The 23,087-nt window shown below is 39.1% G+C and overlaps 1 protein-coding gene across 1 annotated transcript in view; it reads right to left on the bottom strand.

The window, feature by feature from the left end:
• LOC101046196 (cytosolic beta-glucosidase) overlaps window positions 1-13,545 on the bottom strand; it is a 127,520-nt gene extending 113,975 nt beyond the window's left edge. Inside the window, exon 1 of the mRNA XM_003927481.3 lies at window positions 13,410-13,545. Coding sequence (XP_003927530.1) covers window positions 13,410-13,467 — 58 coding nt within the window. The 5' untranslated portion in view covers window positions 13,468-13,545. The remainder of the gene's footprint in view (window positions 1-13,409) is intronic.
• Between the last annotated feature and the right edge of the window lie 9,542 nt (window positions 13,546-23,087).

Raw genomic sequence — 23,087 nt, 5'->3', positions numbered from 1 at the left:
TGCATGATGGACTACAATGACTCCAAGGAAGATTATTGTCTTTAGAGTAAATAATATGCCTTTTTCTCCAAGTCTCAAAGCCTATATTTAAATGATTATTCATAGGTGTTGTGGGAGACGTTAAGTCTGAGCTTGGCAATTCCCAACGTAAAAATGGGTAATGTTTCAAAAACCTTGTTTATGAGTCACCTGCCCAGAAATTCACCATTGCCTCTTACATTTTGTTCCAAATTCCCAGGCCGACCCTGAAATCTATTTACCCTCATTACACACCTGAAGAGTATTTAGTGACACCTACCCCCATTTACAGCATTGTTCCTTTGGGAAAATGTCCTCTCAGTTCCCAGTCAAGTGGCATGCAAATACATTTCTACCTGCATTTGGAGGGGCATGGGGCATGGGGAAAGATCAAATAATGAGAATGAGAAATGAATTTGATCACATATTTCCAGAAATCAGAATTCTGTTAATAATATACATACATTTTTAAAATGTCTGTCTTTAAGTGATTATCATTCATTAAGAGCAAAGAATTGCAGCCTCCACTATCAAGAGAAAGATTTTCTGAGTTTTGAAGTGGCTTCTACCCTCTCTGTGTTATCTTGATGAAATATAAACATGGTTTTAAGAAGATTTGACATTGAATCCAAAACTTCCAACTTCTGTATTTTTCATTTTTCCTTCAACTCCATTAAGTTCATATTGTAATTAATATACATCTTAAATAGGTTTTAAATGGGTGCATCATAGAAAATATTTTCCTACTTTGAAGTAATTTGAAGCCAAATAAATTTACAGCTTTAAAATACAAAATAAGCTTTTTCAGATTAAAAAAAAAACACCTTTTTTTTCTATTATGAAAATGTAAAGGATTTTTAAAATCTCATTTATTTTGTCAATTGGTTCTGCTTAACATTCTTCAGCCCAGTCCACTCTCAATTATCCACGCTAAGGAAGGGGGATCAGTGGCCTGGATAATCTAAAACAGCAGACAATTTTAAAAGCCCTTGTATTTGGCCTGGGCATACTTTACAATCAAATTCTGATTATCCACACTAATGAAAGGAAGAGCAGGCACCTTGAGAAAGATCCAAAGCCAATACAGACCTGCTCATCTGGTTGAGGGTGCCCCAAGGAGGAAGGCCACATCGTAGAGCAGAAGGAAAGCAGCAGGGCCACAGCAGCTGCTGACGGCACCACCCACAACACGCAAAACACACACACACAGCTGCAGTGTTCATATCAACACTTCTTATGATGTTATCATCTTTAGATACATGGAGTTATGTTCAAAAGCCCTCAGGTAAAAAGGCATATTATCCATGCTGTTCCAAATGGATAATATAGTAACATTTGTTCATATATACTAAAAACCTCGTTTAGGGGTTTCCTTTGCCCCATTAGTCACTGAGTCCTTTACTACCACTGCCAAGTTCACAGTAACACACTTGGGAGAGTAGCATAAAAGATAAAGATGAAAGAGGCAGTGTGCTGGAGTAGCTGAAGCTCTAGCCTAGAGGTGAGATAAGCTGGATCTTTGTCACCTTTTGATCTCAGTTGATGCCAATAGTCATGTATATTAAAGCAAAGGGAACATCCATGTGCAAAGGTACAGAGGCATGAGGGACATGGCACATTTAGCAAATTGCATATGCTTTACCTTGGTCAAAGAGTAGCATACATATAGAGAAGAAGTAACAGGAGAAACTGGAGTTGTAGTCAGAGAGAAAATTGCAGGGTTCTCCATTGTCAATATTAGATCAACGAGACACAAAATTAACAAGGATATCCAGGACTTGAATGCAGATCTAGACCAAGCAAACCTAATAGACATCTACAGAACTCTCCACCACAAATCCACAATATATACATTCTTCTTAGCACCACATCACACCTACTCTAAAACTGACCACATAATTGGAAGTTAATCACTCCTCAGCAAATGCAAAAGAATGGAAATTATAACAGTCTCTCAGACCGCAGTACAATGAAATTAGAACTCAAGATTAAGAAACTAACTCAGAACTGCACAACTTCATGGAAACTGAAAAACTGGCTCTTGAATGTTGACTGGATAAACAATGAAATGAAGGCAGAAATAAAGATGTTCTTCAAAACCAGCGAGAACAAAGACACAATGTACCAGAATCTCTGCGACGCATTTAAAGCAGCGTCTAGAGTGAAATTTATAGCAATAAATGCCCACATGAGAAGTAAGGAAAGATCTAAAATCAGCACCCTATTCTCAAAATGGAAAGAGCTAGAGGAGCAAGATCAAAAAAACACAAAGGCTTGCAGAAGACAAGAAATAACTAAGATCAGAACAGAACTGAACGAGATAGAGACACAAAAAAAAACCTTCAAAAAAAATCAATAAATCTAGGACCTGATTTTTTTAAAAGATCATCAAAATAGATCACTAGCCAGATTAATAAAAAAGAAAAGAGAGAAGAATCAAATAGATGTCATAAAAAATGATAAAGAGGATATCACCACCAATTACTCAGAAATACAAACCACCATCAGAGATTACTACAAACAATTCTATGTACATAAACTAGTAAACTTGGAAGAAATGGATAGATTCCTGAACACTTGCACCCTCCCGAGCCTAAACCAGGAAGAATCGAAACCCTGAATAGACCAACAACAAGGGCTGAAGTTGAGGCAGCAATTAAGAGCCTACCAACCAAAAAAAGCCCAGGTCAAGATGGGTTCACAGACACATTCTACTAGACATACAAAGAGGAGCTGGTACCACTCCATCTGAAACTATTCCAAACAATCTAAAAAGAGAGAATCCTTCCCAAATCATTTTATGAGACCAACATTATTCTGATACCAAAACCCAGCAGACACTGAACAATAAAACAAAACTTCAGGCCAATATCCATAATGAACATAGATGTGAAAATCTTCAGTAAAATACTGGCAAAGCAATTGTGACAGCACATCAAAAAGCTTATCCATCATGATCAAGTAGGCTTCATCCCAGGGATGCAAGGCTGGTTCAACATATGCAAGTCTATAAATGTAATCCATCACATAAACGAACCAAAGACAAAAACCACATGATTATCTCAATAGATGCAGAAAAGGCCTTTGACAAAATTCAACAGTGCTTTATGCTAAAAACCCTCAATAAACATGGCATCGATGGTAGGTATCACAAAATAATAAAAGCTATTTACAACAAACCCACAGCCAATATCATACTGAATGGGCAAAAACTGGAAGCATTCTCTTTGAAATCTGGCACTAGACAAGGATGCCCTCTCTCATCATTCCTATTCAATATAGTACTGGAAGTTCTAGCCAGAGCAATCAGGTAAGAAAAAAGAAATAAAGGCTATTCAATTAGAAAAGGAGGAAGTCAAATTGTCTCTATTTGCAGACGACCAGATTGTATATTTAGAAAACCCCATCATCTCAGCCCAAAATCTCCTCAACCTGATAAAGAACTTCAGCAAAGTCACAGGATACAAAATCAATGTGCAGAAATCACAAGCATTCCTATACACCAGTAACAGACTAAAAGAGAGCCAAATCAAGAGTGAACTGCCATTCACAATTGCTACAAAGAGAATGAAATACCTAGGAATACAACCAATGAAGGATGTAAAGAACCTCTTCAAGAACTACAAACCAGTGCTCAAGGAAATAAGAGAGGACACAAACAGATGGAGAAACATTCCATTCTTATGGTTAGGAAGAATTAATATCATGAAAATGGCCATACTGCCCGAAGTAATTTATAGACTCAATGCTATCCCCATCAAGCTACATATGACCTTCTTCACAGAACTAAAAAAAAAACACCTTAAATTTCATATGGATCCAAAAGAAAGCCTGCATAGCCAGTACTAGAAAACTTGGTAAATGCAGAATCTGTGTTCAGAAATTGAAGGAAGTAATAAATTATGAAACGTGCAAATGGCTTAGATCAGCAACATCACAAGCAGATGCCTAGACATGTGGTCTTTCTCACCCCCAATCCACTATGACTTTTCTTACAGCATCTGCGTATTTTGCTTTCTCTTGTTATTCTGTCTGAAATTCCATTAATTCCACATTAGCTCATTTTCTTAGTCCATTCTGGCTGGTAGAACAGAATGCCATAGGCTGGCTGGCTTATAAAGAACAAATATTGTTCAATTCCCACTTATGAGTGATAATGTGCAGTAATTGGTTTTCTGTTCCTGTGTTAGTTTTCTGATGATTATGGTTTCCAGTTTCATCCATGTCCCTGAAAAAAGAACATGAACTCATTTTTTATGGCTGCACACTATTCCATGGTACATATATATATATATATATATATATATATATATATATATGCCACATTTTCTTTATCCAGTCTATTTTTGTTGGGCGTTTGAGTTGGTTCCAAGTCTTTGCTATTGTAAATAGTGCTGCAGTAAATATACATGTGTGTGTGTCTTTATAGTACAGTGATTTATAATCCTTTGGTTATATACCCAGTAATGGGATTGCTGGGTCAAATGGTATTTCTGGTTCTAGATTCTTGAGGAATTGCCACATTGTCTTTAGGGAAGGGAATACCACACACCAGGGCCTGTCAGAGGATGAGGGGAAAGGAGAGCATTAGGACAAACAATTCATACGCACGGGGCTTAAACCCTAGATGACAGGTTGATAGGTGCAGCAAACTACCATGGCACATGTATATGTATGTAACAAACCTGCATGTTCAGCACATGTATCCCAGAACTTGAAGTAAAATTAAAAAAAAAAAAAAGAACAGAAATGTATTCCTCACATTTCTGGAGACTGGAAGCCTAAAGATCAAGGTGCCAGTCCAGTCAGGTTCTGGTAAGGGCTCCTTCCTGGTTGATAAATGGCTGTCTTCTTTCTGCATTCTCACATGGCTAGGATCCCTTTTATTTACTATGAGGCAGAATTCCCATTCATGAGAACTCTGCCTTTCTGATTGTATTAGTCTTTCATGCTGCGAATAAAGACATACCTGAGACTGGGTAATTTATAAAGAAAAAGAGATTTAATGGACTCACAGTTCCACGTGGCTGGGGAGGCCTCACAATCATGGTGAAAGGTGAAAGGTATGTGTTATATAGCAGCAGGCAAGAGAGAATGAGGACCAAGTGAAAGGGGAAACACCTTATCAAACCATCAGATCTTGTGAGACTTATTCATTTCCATGAGAATAGTATGGGGGAAATTGCCCCCATAAGTCAATTTTCTCCTACTGGGTCCCTCAGGAAACCACGTGGGAATTACAGGATCTTTAATTCAATATGAGATTTGGGTGGGGACACAGCCAAACTGTATCACTGACTAATCACCTCTCAAAGGCCCCACCTCCAAATACCATCACATATGAGGATTAGGGTTTCAACCTATGAACCCGAGGGGAACACACACATTTAGTATATAGTACTCATCTTCTTTATTAAAAAGCATAGGACTAGAAAATTTCTAGAAATTGGATATATTAGTGATGACGAGGATGACAATGGTAAAAGGGTGGGGGAATTCATTCATTAACTTTGAATAGTACCTCATGATTTATGAGGCACTCCCAAATATTAATGCATGTGAATAAAGACTTCTACATAAGTTAATATTATATTAAAATCTTTACTTGTGTTAATAAAGATTTCCAGTTCAAGGTGGGGAATGCAGTGAACATATTTAATTCCCTTTCTTCTCACAATCCAATTGCAATAACAGTAAATAAGAGAAGAAATCCGTAACTGAGCTGAAAACAAAAGAACAGAAATGGTCCCAGAATACCACATTTACTAAAGTACTTTTCTAGGATAACCAATGGGGAGAGAAGAACAGGCCTCAGAGCAATCATTATGGTAATGAAAGCATTATCTATCTTACTGCTGATTTGAAGGGTTTTTCTTCTCCGTAAACAGGGTCATTGGTTCTGCTTTTAACCCATGTTGAATTCCTAAGAAATGCTTCATAAAAGTGAGAGGTGTGACTGGGTAGGACTCCTATCATGGGTACTAAGACCACAGAAAAAAGCAGAACACACTCTAGAGCTAAAAATATGAACTTGAAAGGACATGCAAAGAAACACAGAAGTTAAAATCAAACACACTTTTCTTTTAAAGTCCTTGTTATCTGGCAGTTACCAAGGTCTAAATTTTGACTGTCTCCCTTCATGCCCATAATCATTTGTGAGACAACTGACTGTCAATAGATCCCACCAACTTACACAGAATTCTATTGCTTATGGAGCAGTCCCTGACTCAGTTAATAGAACTATCTAACTTCAAAGTAAGTCTAAATCAGTTAATGGTATTATCAATAAAATCATTCATTCATAAACATCATAAGGCATTTGACAAAAAACAAGTAACCTGAAAAATAAGGACCAAAATTATTTTTATGATACATGCAAAAAAAGAGAAATTAATTTTTAAAGTTTTTTATTATAAATTGATCATTTATAATTGTGTATGTTTACAAGATATGAAGCAATGTTATTTATAAATACAAATTTTAAAAATTAAATCAAGTTAGCTAACATATTCATCATCTAAAATACTTAACTTTTTTTGGTGGTGGGATAATTTGAAATCTACTCTCAACAATTTTCAAATGTATTATATTATTAACCATATTCACTATCCTATGCAATAGGTCTCAAAAAAAAAAAAATCTCCTGTCTAACTGAGGTTTTTTACCCTCTAGTCATCATCTCCCAAGATTCCCCCCACCCACTAGCTATGTAACCACTATTCTGTTCTCTGCTTCTATGGGTTTGATTGTTTTAGATTCTACATGTAAGTGAGAACATGCAGTATTTCTCTTTCTGTGCCTGCCTTATTTCACTTAGCATGATGTCCTCCAGGCTCATCCATATTGTCTCAAAGGACGGAATTTCCTTTTTTATAAGGCTGAATAGTTTTTCGTTGTGTATATATTCCACATATTCTTTATCCATTCGTCTGTTTATGACACTTAGTTTGATTTCAATAAGGATGTAGTGAATAATGCTGAAATGAATATGGAAATGCAGATATCACTTTTACGTACTGATTTCAAATCTGTGGGGTAAATACCCAGAAGGGAGATTGCTGGATCAGGAACTTAATTTTTAAAATTAGCATTATTAAAGAGATTCGAGAGGTGAAAACATAGAGAAAATAAAACAGGAGTTCCTAAGACAGAAGCAATTAAATAATTAATTCCTAAAAGTTAGAAATATGATTTTCAAAAATAAATATTCAACAGAGGAGTTGAAAAATAGAATGAATTCAGCTAAAGTCCTAACATAGCTAAAGTATTAAAGGAATTAACCTAGATCCAAAGAAGCACAAAATGTAAGAAAAGGGTCTCCAACATTCATCTAATGAAATTTTTTAAAAAGAGAGAGATCAGCATTAGGAATTTGCAAGTGAGAAATTGGAGACTTGGAGAAGTGATTCAACTCTCCAGTAATAGTCTATAAAAGGTGAGTTTGATATATTTCAGATGTGTCCCCCTCCTAAGCACAAGGCTGAAATTCGATGAATACATCTAAACGTGGCCTTGGTAGTTGTTTATGGCTGACATCCACTCTGACCTGCCAGTGCAAATGCCAATCTAGTCTATGCCTACTGTTTACAGTTGGCATCTGATGGGTGAGCATGGCAGTAAATCTGTTGATTAATATTTGAATATCATCCTAAGTTATAATCTTTGAATGATGCCTACATCATTAATTTCATGGTACAATGAAAAAGGAGGAAAATATTTGATATTTTGTGAATTTCAAACTTTTTGCTGTTGTTGTTGTTGTTTTTGAGACAGAGTCTCACTCTGTCTCCAGGAGCCGGGCTCTAGTGCAGTGGTGCAATCTCGGCTCACTGCAATCTCCGCCTCCCGGGTTCAAGCAATTCTCCTGCCTTAGCCTCCCAAGTAGCTGGGACTACAGGCGCGCACCACCATGCCTGCTAATTTTTGTATTTTTTAGTAGAGACAGGGTTTCACCATGTTGACCAGGATGGTCTCGATCTCTTGACCTTGATCTGCCCGCCTTGGCCTCCCAAAGTGCTGGGATTACAAGCATGAGCCACTGCATCCTGCCTTGAATTTCGAACTTGAAACTGGGGGAAAAAAATAAGAGTGGTTTCTGTCATGTCAACTTTGAACTACGATAAATTTCATTGGTAAATATCCACTTCTCTGCTCCCTGTTTCCTTAAATATCAAGAAATAAATGACCAAGTCTTTAAGTCTGCTTCCCTTCCTTCTTTCTTAGGTGGTCCAGAAAAGGAGCAGATCTATATGGATATTCCTCTTCTGGATGAATACCAAGGGCAGCCAAGAGATCAAGTCTCAAACTGCGATGCTTATTTAATCCATGAGGTTTAGCAGAAAACAGAGAAAAGACACACAATTAAAATCTGTTGAGTGAAGAAAGAAAACAGGAAGTGGTCTTAGAGAAATATAGGGCCTGTGCTGACATTTACAACAAGCAGAAGAAGTGTGCCTCCAGCTCAGGTTTGTGTGGATCAGTTGAGTTTTTTGTTTTTTTTTTTTTAATAAGGACCAAACAAAAAATGCCTATATAGAAACACCATAAACTCAACTTAAAGCCAAAAAAATGTAAGTGCCGTGTTTATTTTCCAATGTTTTAAGAGAGAAAAAAAAAAAAAAAAAACACCCAAATGTCTTAACTATAAGAATCTACCTTTAACATATCATGGCAAACAGAGTGGACCCAAACCTGAGGCAAACCCCAATTTCTGCGACCATAAAACCAAAGTCAAACTTAAAATCGACTATTATATTAGCATCAAGTGCAACATCAAGGATTCACAATAACATTCATAAAACTGATGCCTTCGGCTCCTTAAGAACCACAAACTCAGATCACACTAGGAAGCATTAACACAGTAGTTTAGACTTTGCTTAGGATTTGTGGGACTTTGCAAAGCATGTTCGAACCCTTAAGAGCCTTTCCTGAAATCACTGGGAGTTATAAGCTCATAAGAACTGTAGAATTGGGTCCTAAATGTCATTTCCATAGCTCCTCGGTGGCCAACCATCAAAGTAAACAAAACAACACAGAGCTACTTGGTGGTTTTGTGACTCACGTTCCCTCCAGCCAAAAACAGAGGACAGAGTCCACTTTACAAGGGGTTAAAAATCATGGGAATTTTTCTGTACTTAAAAGTATCGCGGGAGACTCACTTCTGCATGTACAATGATTTTTGCACTTGCTTCCCTGCCTCTTAGTCTAACAAATGCATTTTATAGGTTTTACACCGTTTTTTACAACTCACCTAAAACACATAATTTTCCCCCTGCTTTTATCATTTATTTGTTATTTATTATTAGATTTATATTGTGCTTTCCTCCAAAAGGCTCAAGGCACCATGCAGTCAACTCTTAGATAATAAACATTAAACTCTTTCTTAAGACCATAAACGGTGAAATAGCCAGAGGAGAGAGAGAACGGATCTGAACAAGGCCAGAACAAAGGAAAGGCGGTGATTCTGGCAAATACCCAACCAAGGAGTCAATGTGTTAGGAGACCCAGTGATAAGGCCCAGTCCCTGCCCTGCTCAGCGAGCCCCACCTGCAAAGACCCCAACAGTATTTTCTATATGAAGACAAAATATTTCCATTTTTGCAATGAGAGTGAGGGAAGGTACCCTAGTTATTCTTCAGGGAATTCAAGAGAGCATCTCAAAACAAATATATGGATACAGACAACAGTATTTTGAAATACGGTGGAGAGACAATAGAAAGAGATATATGGTAATGTTTTATAAGAAAACTTCAAAGTGTTAGATTTTTTTTTTTTAAACACAATTCATGCTCAGTCCTCAGTTCTGCTGCGTGCCTCTGACTTACAAAGAATCTACAGACCTTCAGGGGTCAGGGCAGCACGAAGTGCAAAGATCATCAAAATTAAAAAGAGACAGGCTGTCCTCAGCTTTAGAGTCCAAGCCATACTGATTTGATAAAGCCACAAGTTAACTTCCTGCACTGTAATCCAGTCAACGGTGGGAGAAATGGTTAAACAGTAACTCTCCTGGCAACTGCTGGTGAACTAGCCAAGCATGAACAAGAAGGGAATAGATTCTAATTAGCAATCAAAACAAAAATGACCATTTTCACTAAATGGAGGAGACAGTGTAACTCTCCTTCTCTCAGAGCACAATAGAATTCAGCCAGGAACAAGAAAAATAATAATAGTACAGGCATTAATATCAGTATCTAGTGAGTACTACATGCCAGGCACTCTTACACCACAGTTGCATATGCTTACCTCTTCAATCCCCAGAACAAATCTAGAAAATGAGTATGACTACTTTTCAAATTTCACAAATAAGGAAACTGAGGCTTAAATACATTATTTGCCCAAAGTCATTCTGCTAGTAAGTGCTGAGCTAAAATTCAAACACAGCACAAAAGGATCAGTAAGGGCTCCTAGGTTAGAAAGCAAGCAGAAATGCAAAAGTTATTCTGAGAGTTGACAAAGATAGCAGACTGATGGCTCTTGGCAGAGCACGCTGGATCAAGTACCCTACCCAGGAAGCTATAGATAGAAAGTTAATGGCAGGTCAGAGGCTGCAAATAAAGACCTCAAAATATGGCAGAAACAAGCCCAAGTCCAAAGAGCATAGGACAAGCTGGCTCCAAGCAGACAGAAGAGATGCAACACTATTGAGATCACGTGAAGAGACGAGCTCAGAATGGACCAGTTAAGGTTACCTCCAGGTCCTAAGTGGGCAGGAACCGAACGCTGGTAGTTGAAACCCACTCTATTGTCTTATATAACTAATTGTATATTTATGCCAAATTAACTGTTGAGTTCCACAGTGTATCATTCTTTGTAATCCTTTTGTGAGCCCTCCAAGTACGAATATCATACATTGAACACTTACTAAATGCCAAGCACTTAACACATACTATCTTATTTAAACCTCATAGCTGTGCTACACAGGAGACTCCACAAGAATCTCCATCTTACAGGTGACGAGGCACAGAGAAGATCAGTCATTTGGTCAAAGTCACAAATCTATTAAAAGGAGAGATAGACTCCAAATCTAAAGAGGCTTGCCCCACAGCACATCTTCATAATCACCAATGTTTTGTCGTTTTTAGAATCTGATTCTATTTACTCCATTCCAGTGCTCTACCATGCTTTCTCTAATTTTTCTGACCTCTCTTCTGAGAAGGAAACTCACCAAGATCATTGCTTTTGTTTTTATTCCCAGAGAGTCGGCCTATTCAGTCACCCTCTGCCACAAAGTGGAAATTATCAGGAAGAAGACAAAAGAAGATCCTGTATAGCAAGAAAGGTAGCGTGGAAGCCGAGTTAACCAGGACATTGTCAGATGTCCTTTTAAAAGAGCTTTGTTATAAGAAAAATAAAAATAAAATAAAAAGTAAACAATTCAGAGTTCATATATATAAGAAAAAAAGAGTTTTGTATCACAGATCATATACGTGTAATAATATACATAATCACTCAGCGGGAGATGTCTTCTACATGGCAGTTATCACAACTGTGTAGCAATGATTCCTCATTCCCATTCTAGAGGATGGGGAAACAGGTATCAAAGCTTGGAATCACAACCAGCATGGATTGTACCGAGATCAACTTGTCCTGTTTCTTTGTCTAGAAAGCTCTCCCCGTATTCAAATGGCACTCTCCTCCTCACCCCTTAAGTTTAGATGGAATAATGCTAGTTCACAGAGATCCTCCTTGATGACCCATCCTGAAGAACTGATTTCCACATGACCCTTTCCCACGACATCCTATCATCACCGCAGCACTTAGCAGAGCAGTCATTATTTCATTGATTGATTAACCTGTTTTTCTTGGTGTAGAAGTTTTCCAGGCGTGCTGAAACAAAGAGCCACAACATGAAAGGCTTAAACGACATAAAGGTATTCTCTCACAGTTCTAGAGGCTGCAAGTCCAAAATCAAGGTGTCTGCAGGTCCATGCCTCACCAAGACTGTAGGTAAAATCCTTCTTGCCTCTTTCTACTTTCTGCTGGTGGCCACTGCTCTTTAGCCTACAGTAACATTCCAATCTCTCTCTCTTGTCCCATGATGTTCTCCTTGTCTCTGTGTCCACATTTTCTTCTTTCTTGCTTTCTTTTTTTTTCCTTTTGAGATGGAGTTGGAGTTTTGCTCTCGTTACCCAGGCTGGAGTGCAATCGCACGATCTCGGCTCACCACAACCTCCGCCTCCTGGGTTCAGGCAATTCTCCTGCCTCAGCCTCCCGAGTAGCTGGGACTACAGGCGCACGCCACCACACCCAGCTAATTTTTTTGTATTTTTAGTAGAGACGGGGTTTCACCATGTTGACCAGGATGGTCTCGATCTCTTGACCTCGTGATCCACCCGCCTCGGCCTCCCAAAGCCCTCAGATTATAGGCGTGAGCCACCGTGCCTGGCACACATTTTCTTCTTTCAAATTTCCAAATGTCTTGGTGTCCAAATTTCCTTCTTCTTAGGATACCAGTCATATTGGATCACAGTTCTGCCCTATGCCAGTATGATCTCATCTTAACCCAGCTAATTACATCCTCCGGTGGCCAGTTTTGGCCTCTAGACTGTAAGAGGATAATTTATGTTGTTTAAGCCCAGCAGTTCATGACAATTATTACCGCAGTCCTAAGAAACTACTACAATAACTCACTGAGCTGTGTTTAATCCAGGGTTTCACATACTTATTTGATCAAATAAATATTTTCCCCTTGGTAGCTATTAACAATCTCTAACTCCCTTGGGTGGAGGGAATATATGTGTTTTAGAAAAGTAAAGCTAATCTTCCTATTTCACAGATGAAGAAACTGAGACTTAAGGAGGACAAAGAATTCACACACTCGTGTGTGGGAGGATGAGGACTAGAACTCTGACTCCAAGGCTACTCTGCCTGTTTTTTGCTATTTGCTTCCATTTACTTCTCAGCTGCCCCAGGAAATAGGGTGGCACACAAGATTAGGCTTGGGACTCACTACGAATAGAACAGGGAACTTTTTCCAATTAATGAAGGGCTCTTTGAAAAAACTGACCCAATATTTTCCCAGCCAGTAGAAGAAATGGTTCTCCTTTGTAGAGGAGTTGAGACAAATGGGTTCTAGAAACCAATTATAAAAGCAGCTGATCCAATGTAAACTGATGTCTCAGCTGAGTTTGGACTCAGTGAAAATCCAGCTACAGCTTAATTTTCACCTCTTCATCCCTCCACCCTTGTGTCTAAAGACAGAGACAAGAGAATGTGAGCCTCCACCCAGACATGTTCGAAAAGGGAAACAAATTCACTGTGGACTTGATACATTGTTCAGTTCCTTGCTGCTTTTCTTTGTGCCTCTTTACCCCACCGTGTTCCTCAGGTACACAGAACACACCAAAAATAAAGCATTCCCACCCCAGTGAAGGGGAGAGAGTGGCCCCTACCTTCCACTTGATAAGCTGCGGTGGCTGCCCCCCATCCAAATCCCTCAGGGAAAGCCATGGTTTAGAAGCTGTCTACCGGAATCCTCAGCTGCCAGAAACAGAACGCCCTTTGGCCAGAGGAGCCAGGCAATTGTGCAAACAGAAAATGAGCTCTCACTCCAGACTGGAGCCTCAGAAGGCAAATATTGATGCAAACAAGAAGGAAGCAGGACAAAGGACACTGGACTGCCACCGCCTTGATAAGAATCCAAGACACTTTGTACAAGGCCATCAATTGCACTTTTCTTCTCCCAGCACTCCCTGATTCCTCACACAATTGATAACCCTGGGTGCTAAGGCCCTCATTTCACCTATTTACCTTTTAAAGTAACATGCACATTGTTTTAAAAAGTCATATAATCCTATAGAATTTTCCCTTAGTCATTCATCCCAATTCCTGATCCCTACTCTATAGAGGTAACCACTTTCAATGATTTCTTCTGGAATTTAATCCCATGTTGTTTAAAGAATAGGCTATTGCTTCTTATTTTTTCTTTTCAATTTTAGGTAAGTGTTGACTTCTGAGTAAAGGGCAGAGGATCTAGTGTTCTCTCTCTTGCTCTCTCTCTCTCTTTCTCTCTCTCTCTCTCTCTCTCTCTCTCTCTCTCTCTCTCTCTCTCTTCCCCCTCCCTCTTACTCTTCTACCTTCCCCCATCTAGCCAACATGGTAAAATTACCTTTTCATCTAAATGAATTCAATATTTATATTACTATTAGTCTGTACGGCTCAAAGCTGAGCCATGTAGTATACATACCTTGCTTACATGCAACTTTCAATTTTCTCTGGGGTTAATCCACTGCCTGATCTTTATGTTTATTTTATTTTCTCTATACCTATTACTAATTCATCCCCAAACACTCTGACAGAAGAATACATCTCTGACTTGTTCAAACAACTCTGTCTTCCTGCTCCATCCCACACTGTTTATTTTTTAAGCCACCATGGAGCTTTGATCCACGATCTTCACGTCATTCAGACGCTCCCTCAGTCTCCCCTGGTCTTTCTCTTTCTTTGTTTCTTCTCCTTCTTTAGAGAAGCACATCCTCGAATAACTGTCTGATCAAGGGGGCCTGGTACATAAATATTTCAAAACTCTGTAGCTGCTCTGGAATTATCTTTAGTCTAACATTGCTCTTAATATGCAGTTCTGTGCAGGATTTTGTGGTGAAAATAATATTCACTTAGAATTTTGAAGGAAGTGGTTCCTGGTTTTATAGTATGGCTACTGAGAAATTTGATAACAATCCAAGTCCTGTTCTTTTATGGGTAAACTTTTTGGTTCCCCCAGCCCACCCTCACTGACCCCCAGGTTTCTATTTCTGAAATTTCAGTCATATTCACTGGCTTGCAACTTCTGTCCATTGTGCCAGGCACCTAGTGGGTGTGGCTTTCTACAGAAGTGTAGATGCTGACAGTCAGGGAAACTGGATGAGGGGGCCATCAGGACGCCCTGCACTATCTTTGAAGCTTCTGTGTAAATCTAAAATTGATCCAAAATAAAAAGATTATTTTTTTAAAAAATGACTATGGATTGGGAGGCCAAGTTGGGCTGATCACTTGAAGCCAGGAGTTCGAGACCAGCCTGGCCAACATGGTGAAACCCCATCTTTACTAAAAATACAAAAATTAGCCAGGTATGATGGTAGGCACCTGTAATCCCAGCTACTCGGGAGACTGAGGCAGGAGGATCACTTGAACCCAGGAGGGGGAGGTTGAGGTGAGCTGAGATTGTACCACTGCACTCCAGCCTGGGCGACAGAGCAAGACCCCCATCTCAAAAAAGAAAAGACTATTGAAAGAGGAGGCAGGTATAATCAAAGTGAGGTAAGTTACTTGTTCAGTTTCCCTACATTCCCACTCAATCATTCTACATTGTAATGACAGGAACATAAAGTTTGGAACAAGGTATAAGTAAGTTGAAATCCTACTTTCTCCAGTTATCCTAACCCTAAGAAGAAAGAAGAGATTATATACAAAAAGAAATGGGAAAGACATTGAGGATATTTAAAGGTACATGTTTGGTGAAATAACCTTAAAAATGCATGGCACACCGTTAAATTTGGCTTAGGAAGTCATTCAATTCTAAAGCAATTGTAAATTAAGGGGAAAAATAAATATTAAAATATGTTCAAGTTCAAGATAGAACACTAGATGGCAGTATTGCAACTTTTTAGGTTTGCAAGTTGCGGTATAAAGCAGTATTAAATTCAGTTATTTCACTAATGGCTGTCTACACCAGTCTCCCCTGGCTAATTACTACTGCTCTTGTAAAGATACTTCTCCAGGAGAAACAATCTATCTTCGCAGTGCTTCACATACTCTGAAGTTATTAGTCCACAAGTGGTAGAATTGATTTCTCTCGACACTGATTGGGTCCTCTAATCCAACATTCTCAAGTTTTTTGGTGTCAGACTCTCTTTACACTCTTAAAACTGTAGTTCCTAAAGAACTTTTTTTCTTTCATGTGGGTTATATCTACTAATATCTATTGTATTGGAAATTAAAATTGAGATTTAAAAATATATATTTATTGTTGACTTCATTTTAAACAGCAATGAAGAGCATGTTAACAGAAGTTATATATTTTAGAAAATATAGCCATATAATTCCAAACAAAAAAAGTATTTAGTGAGAGGAGTGTCATTGTTTTACATTTTTACAAATTTCTTGCATGCCTGGTTTAATAGAGACAGCTAATGCTCCTATCTGCTTCTTACTCAATTTGTTGTCTCTGGAAAACTCCACTGTACAGTCACAGAAGAATGAGAGACAAGCATGGAAAAGGCAAATGGTATCTTAGCATCATTATTAAAAGAGTTTTGACCTGATAGACACCCAAACGGGTCCTGAGGACCTCAAGGAGTCCACGGAACACATTTTCATAACCGTAGCCCTCCTAGAACTTTCTTTCCACCTCTCTCCCAAGACCTTGCATTGCAACCCAGCACCCCATGTATCTTTCTCACGTTTCTGAGAGCTCATTTCACTCAGGTTCCCTGCACTAAGGCCCTAATGGCTCTAAGGCATGTATTTGTAGCCATCTTCTCAGGTAAGAAAGAGATACTGTATTTCAGATTTTTCTGTATACAAAAAATAGTCTGACTTCATGGTCTCATCCAGGAAGATTGGTAATTTAATTTGTCATTACTGTATTTGGGTTCCCTCCACTTCATTTTTGAGCCATAAAAGAAAATTTGGGTCTTATGAAGACCATTATTTAAAAAAATCTGGTGTTTCTATTCCTCTACCTCCCGGTGTTGGTCTGTACTAGTTAATGCCAAGGTGCCCACTCTCCAGGTCTACTATAGTCTCTTCAAGTCCACTGATTCTCTGGGCTCAAGCCTTCTCCAAGGGTGAAGCTCTGAGGTTTTATGTTCAACTGCCGCTCATCACAACCACACAGTAGATCCTTTGGCTTCCTGCCACCTTCCAAAGATACTGCCTCAGAACAGCAAAACAAATCTTTTTATTCATGAGAGCCACCAACCTCTGTTTACTCCCCAAGCTGAAAGCAAACTTAAGTTACTTGCATTATAATTTTGTCTACAGGTGTGTTCTCTCTAGAAGTCCCAGGACTGCTAAGTATATTTATCGATTCTCATGCTGCCGTAAAGAACTACCTCAGACAAGGTAATTTATGAAGCAAAGAGGTTAAACTGACTCACAGTTCTGCAGGATATACAGGAAACAGGGCTGAGAGGCCTCAGAAAACGTACAATCCTGGTGAGAAGATGAAGGGGAACTAAGCATGTCTTCATGTGACAGCAGGAGAGAGCAAGTGAAGGAGAACTACACACTTTTTAACAACCAGATCTCATGAGAACTCACTCACTATCATGAGAACAGCAAGGGGGAAATCCACCCCCATGATCTAACCAAATTCCAGCAGGCTCCTCCTCCAACACTGAAGATCATAACTCAACATGAGATTTGGGAAGGGACACAGAGCCAAACCATATCACGAAGAGACTAAATTCAAAGACCTCTAGGTAACAAGAAACAAAAATCTTACAGAAAACTTTGTTAACTGTGAAACAAACTGTTCTTTAATAAGCACTATAAGTCATAATCTTGACCCCTCCAATTTGAATTGCTGAGATTCAAAAACTCTGGCACTCGAAATATTCTTGTGTACCTGTGTAGAGGAAAAAGTAAGATTCTGAATGAACACTTGTCTATCTGTAGCAAACATGCCTGTGTGTTCTAGCCAATCTTGTTTTCCTTTCCATCTGGGCACAATTTTAGACTACATTTTTCAGCTCCTTTGCAAATGGCTGTGGCTGCATGACTATGTGTCCTTGCTAGTGGCATGTAGGCAGAAGCAATGTGTACCACTGCCAGTGAGACACTAAAATCTGCCTATGTAATCATTCGTGTTTCAGCCATGTATCATTATTCTTCTTTCATCCACTGGCTGGATATACAGGCTCCACTGGAAGACTCCAAGGACCTAGGAACTTAGATGGAAGGAGCCTGGTTCTCTGTATCACAGCATGGAGCAGAGCACCATAACAGCCCGCAAACAACCCACTTTAAACTATGGTGTAAATAAGAAATAAATTTTTATTTTTCTAAACTACTGAGAGTGGAGAGTTGCTAATAAATACACCCTCTGAAAACAAACTGCTTCTTTAAGCCTTTTTTTTTTTACACAGTTAAATGATTTTAAAGTATTTTCTTCCAGAGGAGAGCCTCTTCGGTGAAATCATGCCATTGGAGAAGAAAGGAAATGGAAGGGAATATGAAGGAGGGCCAGGTGCAAAAGGCACATGTACTTGCAATGGTTTGTGCAATGGATTATTCATCATGATTTTCTGCATTTACCAAGAAAGGGCTAGCCAAATTTTGACCTCAAAAGGCACATTTTACAAAATTTCTTCCCGAAAAGGTCCCTGACTCCTGCAAATAATCTGCTATGTTTAAGATTTCAATAATTCTAATTGCAATAGTACATTTACTTCCTGTAAGGTCTCCCAGGGTACTTAAAACATCAATTGTATTTCTCTAATATTGGCTGGAATTACATAAACTCATTGTGGTAATACCAGCTTCTCCATGAAAATGCAAAAATGAATTAGTTATACTATTGCTCTCAGTTTCTTAGTAGACAGAATCTGTCAAAACATGAGGTGTAGAAAGTAATACAGTAACAAAGGGAATCTTTGACTGTGGAAATCTTAACAACCATGTTGTGCATGTGTGTACATGTGTAGGACCCAGGGGTAGGAACATCTAATAACATGAGCCACCCAGGATTCAGCCAACCTACCTCTTGGTAAGAGAATTTGATTTTCTGTTGGGTACCTGCCTTTTACCCTGTGCAGCCTAAACGGTTCTGGAAAATCTGACCCTGGGCCCCACATAATAACCCATCAGCTCCAGGGATTCATTTAAGGCCATCTTCATATTTCATCTCGTTGGCTACAGGGATTGAATTAGTGATGGGCTTGAAACCCAATTCCAACAATAAGAAATGAGAGGTCTGTTAAGGTTTCTGAGAAAAAAGCTTCCTCACTTTTCCACATAAGCTATCCAAAAAGACAAACTCTTCCTGCTACACCGCAATACGGAAGTTTTCAGCAGACATTTCACAAACATAAAGAGGACTAATTTGGGGAAATGGATAAAAGAGGGAGTAGAATAACCCTGGTGTTCCTTTTAAGGTTTAGGCGTAATTGAGTTTGATTTCTTGTTACTTGCAACCAAACAATTCAAATACAGTAAACCTGTGAGTGTGCATATATGTATAAAGATGTGTGTGACACACTTATACGTGCATGTGTTATGTGTATCCATGCACGTATTTATGCAGATGTAGATGTGTGTAGACCTGAAAGTAGATGTGTGCATGCATGCATGTATGCGTGTATGGTTCACATGTGTCTATGTATCATGAATCCCTCCACATAAAGCCACTTCAAAACCTGTACTGGATATTTTTTCTGGCTGTCTCGAATGCTGGCCCACATCACCAGCCTGGAAATGAAGATATATGTGAGATAATTAATGGCAGGCTCAAGAGGGATTCAATTGCATTATTTGCATTTATTTATTGAAGGCTATACACCCCATAAGATTTAGCATGAAAGAAATCTAAAACAACAGCAGTCCATCACTCAACCTTTCAAAAAGCCATACTGCTGTATAATTAAGGATTTGCTATTGAGGAATTTTCAAAACAAACAAAAAATGTTCTGCCCTTCAAGGTGTTGACAGGCTGACACTAACAATGGCAAACAAGTAATCACAAAACCCACTCAATACCACGCAAAGCTCAACCGTTGAGCCTCGTGCTTTAAGAATAAAAGGCAGTCAGTAGAGGCAGGGCCCTTGGAATCCCTTTTGGGCGCCTTCCAACGAACACCCACAGCTGTGGAGTCAAGTTCCAGCAGCAGCATCTTTCAGGACATTGTACCCAGTGCAGCTGCTAGAAACTCTACTTCATCGATGTGATTCAGATTCCTCAGATAAATTATTTCCACAAACTTGGACTTAGCCAATCATCTTCCCAATAAAAATGCCTCCCTCAAAACAAGCAAACTCCCCTGTATTCCTACAGAGAAACTGGAGAAGCGTTCAGCTGAACTGAGATGACAGTCAGACAAGAAAGGCGCCTCAGGGGCAAAATTTAGGGAACTGCACACTCTCACTGCAGCTCCAGTGTTAAATACCAGCAAGAGAATACTCAAGTTTAAAGGCCTTGCTGTAGACATGAACTGGTGTTATCTCCGAACTGTTTGTGGCAACGCACAGGTGTGCCACATGCCTCAGGACTAGACTGTAGCTAATCCACCTAAGTCCTATGAAGATTTGCACACTGGAGAGGATCTTTGATTATTAATCTTGCTTCAGGGATTGGGTTTGGAACTTCAAAAGCACTTTCCTCCCACAGTAAATCAAGCAAGGCAATGGAGCCCCATGATCTGGAAAGGAAGCATGAAAGAACAAAATCAAGCCAAATAAAGTTTTTTTAAAAAGTGAAACAGAACAATTTCAGTGATGGTAAAATTATTTTAGATAAACCAGATTGGAAAGCCAGCACAGCTTTAGAACTGGGAGAATCTGCCCAGACCTTTCTCTCTTGGGTCCATAATTAAAGGGTGCTGCAGAGCCTGGATGCCATCTGAACCCTTCATTTATCCTCCTCCTACTTCCTGCCACCTGCGGCCCCTTACAAACACTGTGGACTCTGATTCTTTGACATGTCTTGTGTATGTCAATTTACCTTCATTTCTGCGCCTTCTTCTCTAACCAAAATCAATAGAAACCCTTTCGGGGATGGAGAGGTTTAAAAAGGCTCCCAACGTCCGGTTTTGCTCCATTCCAACATACTTCCCCACAGCCCAAGCCCTTTCCAAAACACACACTGTTCAGTGATTGCCTCTGTCCCTGAAGTTCAGACTTCTTGATATCAGCGAGGCCTGTATGATCAGTTTCCTGTCTCATTCTGTTTGCATGCACACCAGTGTTCTTCTCAGAAGCTGATTTAACTGTTTTCAGCTTTTCAAATCTACTATGGTCCATGCTCTTTCTTGGCACTGACTCTTCACAAATGATGTTTACTTGTCTGGAACTTGTCTCTTTCTTATCTTGGCTAATTTTTACTTATCTTCCATGGACCAGTTCAAGGTTACTTCTTTGAGAACTCACCCCCCAGGACAAGCCAGGTCCCCCAGCACGGTGTTTCCATTGTCCCTTCCATGCCTCTTTGCATAACACTCATATAACATTTTGTTTTAAAACAGTCACCTGTCTTCCTCGTTAACTCATAACTTCTCTGAGAGTAAGGATTGTCTTAATCAAGCAAGCTAAGAATTAAAGACTCGTTGGGTCTTTTTTCTTTTTTTCATCAATTAATTCGCCAAAAATATATGGAGCATTTACTATGGAACCAGCCACCATGCTTAACTCTAGAAAGATGATGGTGAACCAAGCAGACCCAGTTAGTCCCTGAACATGTGGTCCAGATTTAAATTCGCCTACGGTCTACTAATTGAAGTTCCCCAGCTTTGTTTTAATAGCCTCCCATTTTTACTCCTTGTTACTCGGGGAAGAATCTAAGAGTAAGTAGACAATTATCTTTAGTTTTCTAGAGGTAATGCCTCCTCCCTACACCTTATAGACTCAGAATTGAGAAACAAAACAGAGGCAGAGGGAAAAGTATACCGAAACTATGGGATGTTGCCTTGCTCTGTTGTGTTCATCAGGTCGTTAATGAAGAAAGGAAACCTTTGAGAGCACTGACTGAAGTGAAATCAAGGTTTAAGCTCAGGGAGCAGGCAAGGATGCTCCTCAGTGGACTTCATCAGCAAAAATGGAAGGTTTCTAATCTTAGTGTAGTTGGTGCAAAGCTCCATCCACCCGCTGTGGTGTTCTGATGGTGAGGGGCATGTCTCTGGTTCTGTACCCAACAGAAAGCGTCTTCTCTCCATCTTCCGTAAGGCAACATTGTACCATACTCACATTCTCTTTTTTGAGGGGAGATTCTGAATTGAATGGTACACAGCACAATAAGAGCCCTGAACTTAACATTTCTATCCATAACATTTGGAGTTACAATATAATCTGTCCATTTTAAGTGGTTATAAAAGATTATTATATTCTCATCTCATGTGTTTTATATGTTTGCATTCTTACTAATGATTTTTTTGCATTGCAATGCTCATATATAATAATCAAGATTCAAACAGGATAAACAATATATTTTTATTCTTCCTAAAAACAAGGGGAGGTCATAAAATAGGCAGCAGCAGTCAAAAATCAGTGGGAGGAAGCTTGTGACAAATGTGGATTATCTTGAAAGCTTTGTTTTATGGCAAGGCTCTCGTGATTCACGGTTCATTGAAAAGACAGACATCACTCACACCAATGAAAAGAGAAAACACAAAGTCATTACAACTAGGATAAAAACAAAAGTTCTAGCTTCTTATAATTACAGAGCTTGATGATGGCAGATTTACCCTGTTGCCAACTTTAATTGCAAACTAAAATGTAAGAGCTAGAACAACTTTTTGAAGGACCTGAAGATTTTGCAAAAGTGGGTAGAAGCTGGAGAAGTTTCAAACCATGAAAGAAACGTTGATCTTTCTTCAGTTGGGAAAGTGATTTGAATATTGAGTTAGTATTTGCAAATTACACGTGACACTCTTTTCGAGAATAATGAGGAGTAGGGGCATAGACTTGGGTATCAACCGAGAAGCCAGACATGAGGCACAGTTTGGCTGTTTTCTAGATATGACTTAAGCTTGGTGCATTTCTTGACCATCTTGATGCATTTTTTGACCATCACAAACCAAAGTGTTTATGTCTGTAAAACAGTGATCATCACTGCTCATTCACAGGATTGTTGTGGGAATTAAATGAGATGATACATGTGAATCCCTGAGAATAATGCCAGACCCATAGCTGGTACCTTTGCAAAAATAGCCATGGGTAGGGCCTTGCTATTTACTCAAAGTAGTAGCTTGGGTTTCAGAGGATTCTTAGAGCATAATCTGGGTTCTTCACGAATTATTTTCCTAAGAATACAACACCCAATATAAGCCAGTTGACAACAGGGTATGATTCAATGGTAATAAACTAGGTGAAGATTAGCAAGTCCTGTTTGTTCACATTTTTCACCCTGTTCCTGAGTCTTC

The sequence above is a fragment of the Saimiri boliviensis genome, chromosome 3 (assembly GCF_048565385.1).
Source record: "Saimiri boliviensis isolate mSaiBol1 chromosome 3, mSaiBol1.pri, whole genome shotgun sequence".
In the NCBI taxonomy this organism is placed as follows: domain Eukaryota; kingdom Metazoa; phylum Chordata; class Mammalia; order Primates; family Cebidae; genus Saimiri; species Saimiri boliviensis.
Note: the sequence above shows the minus strand (reverse complement) of the source record. Positions and strands in the feature narration are given on the sequence as shown.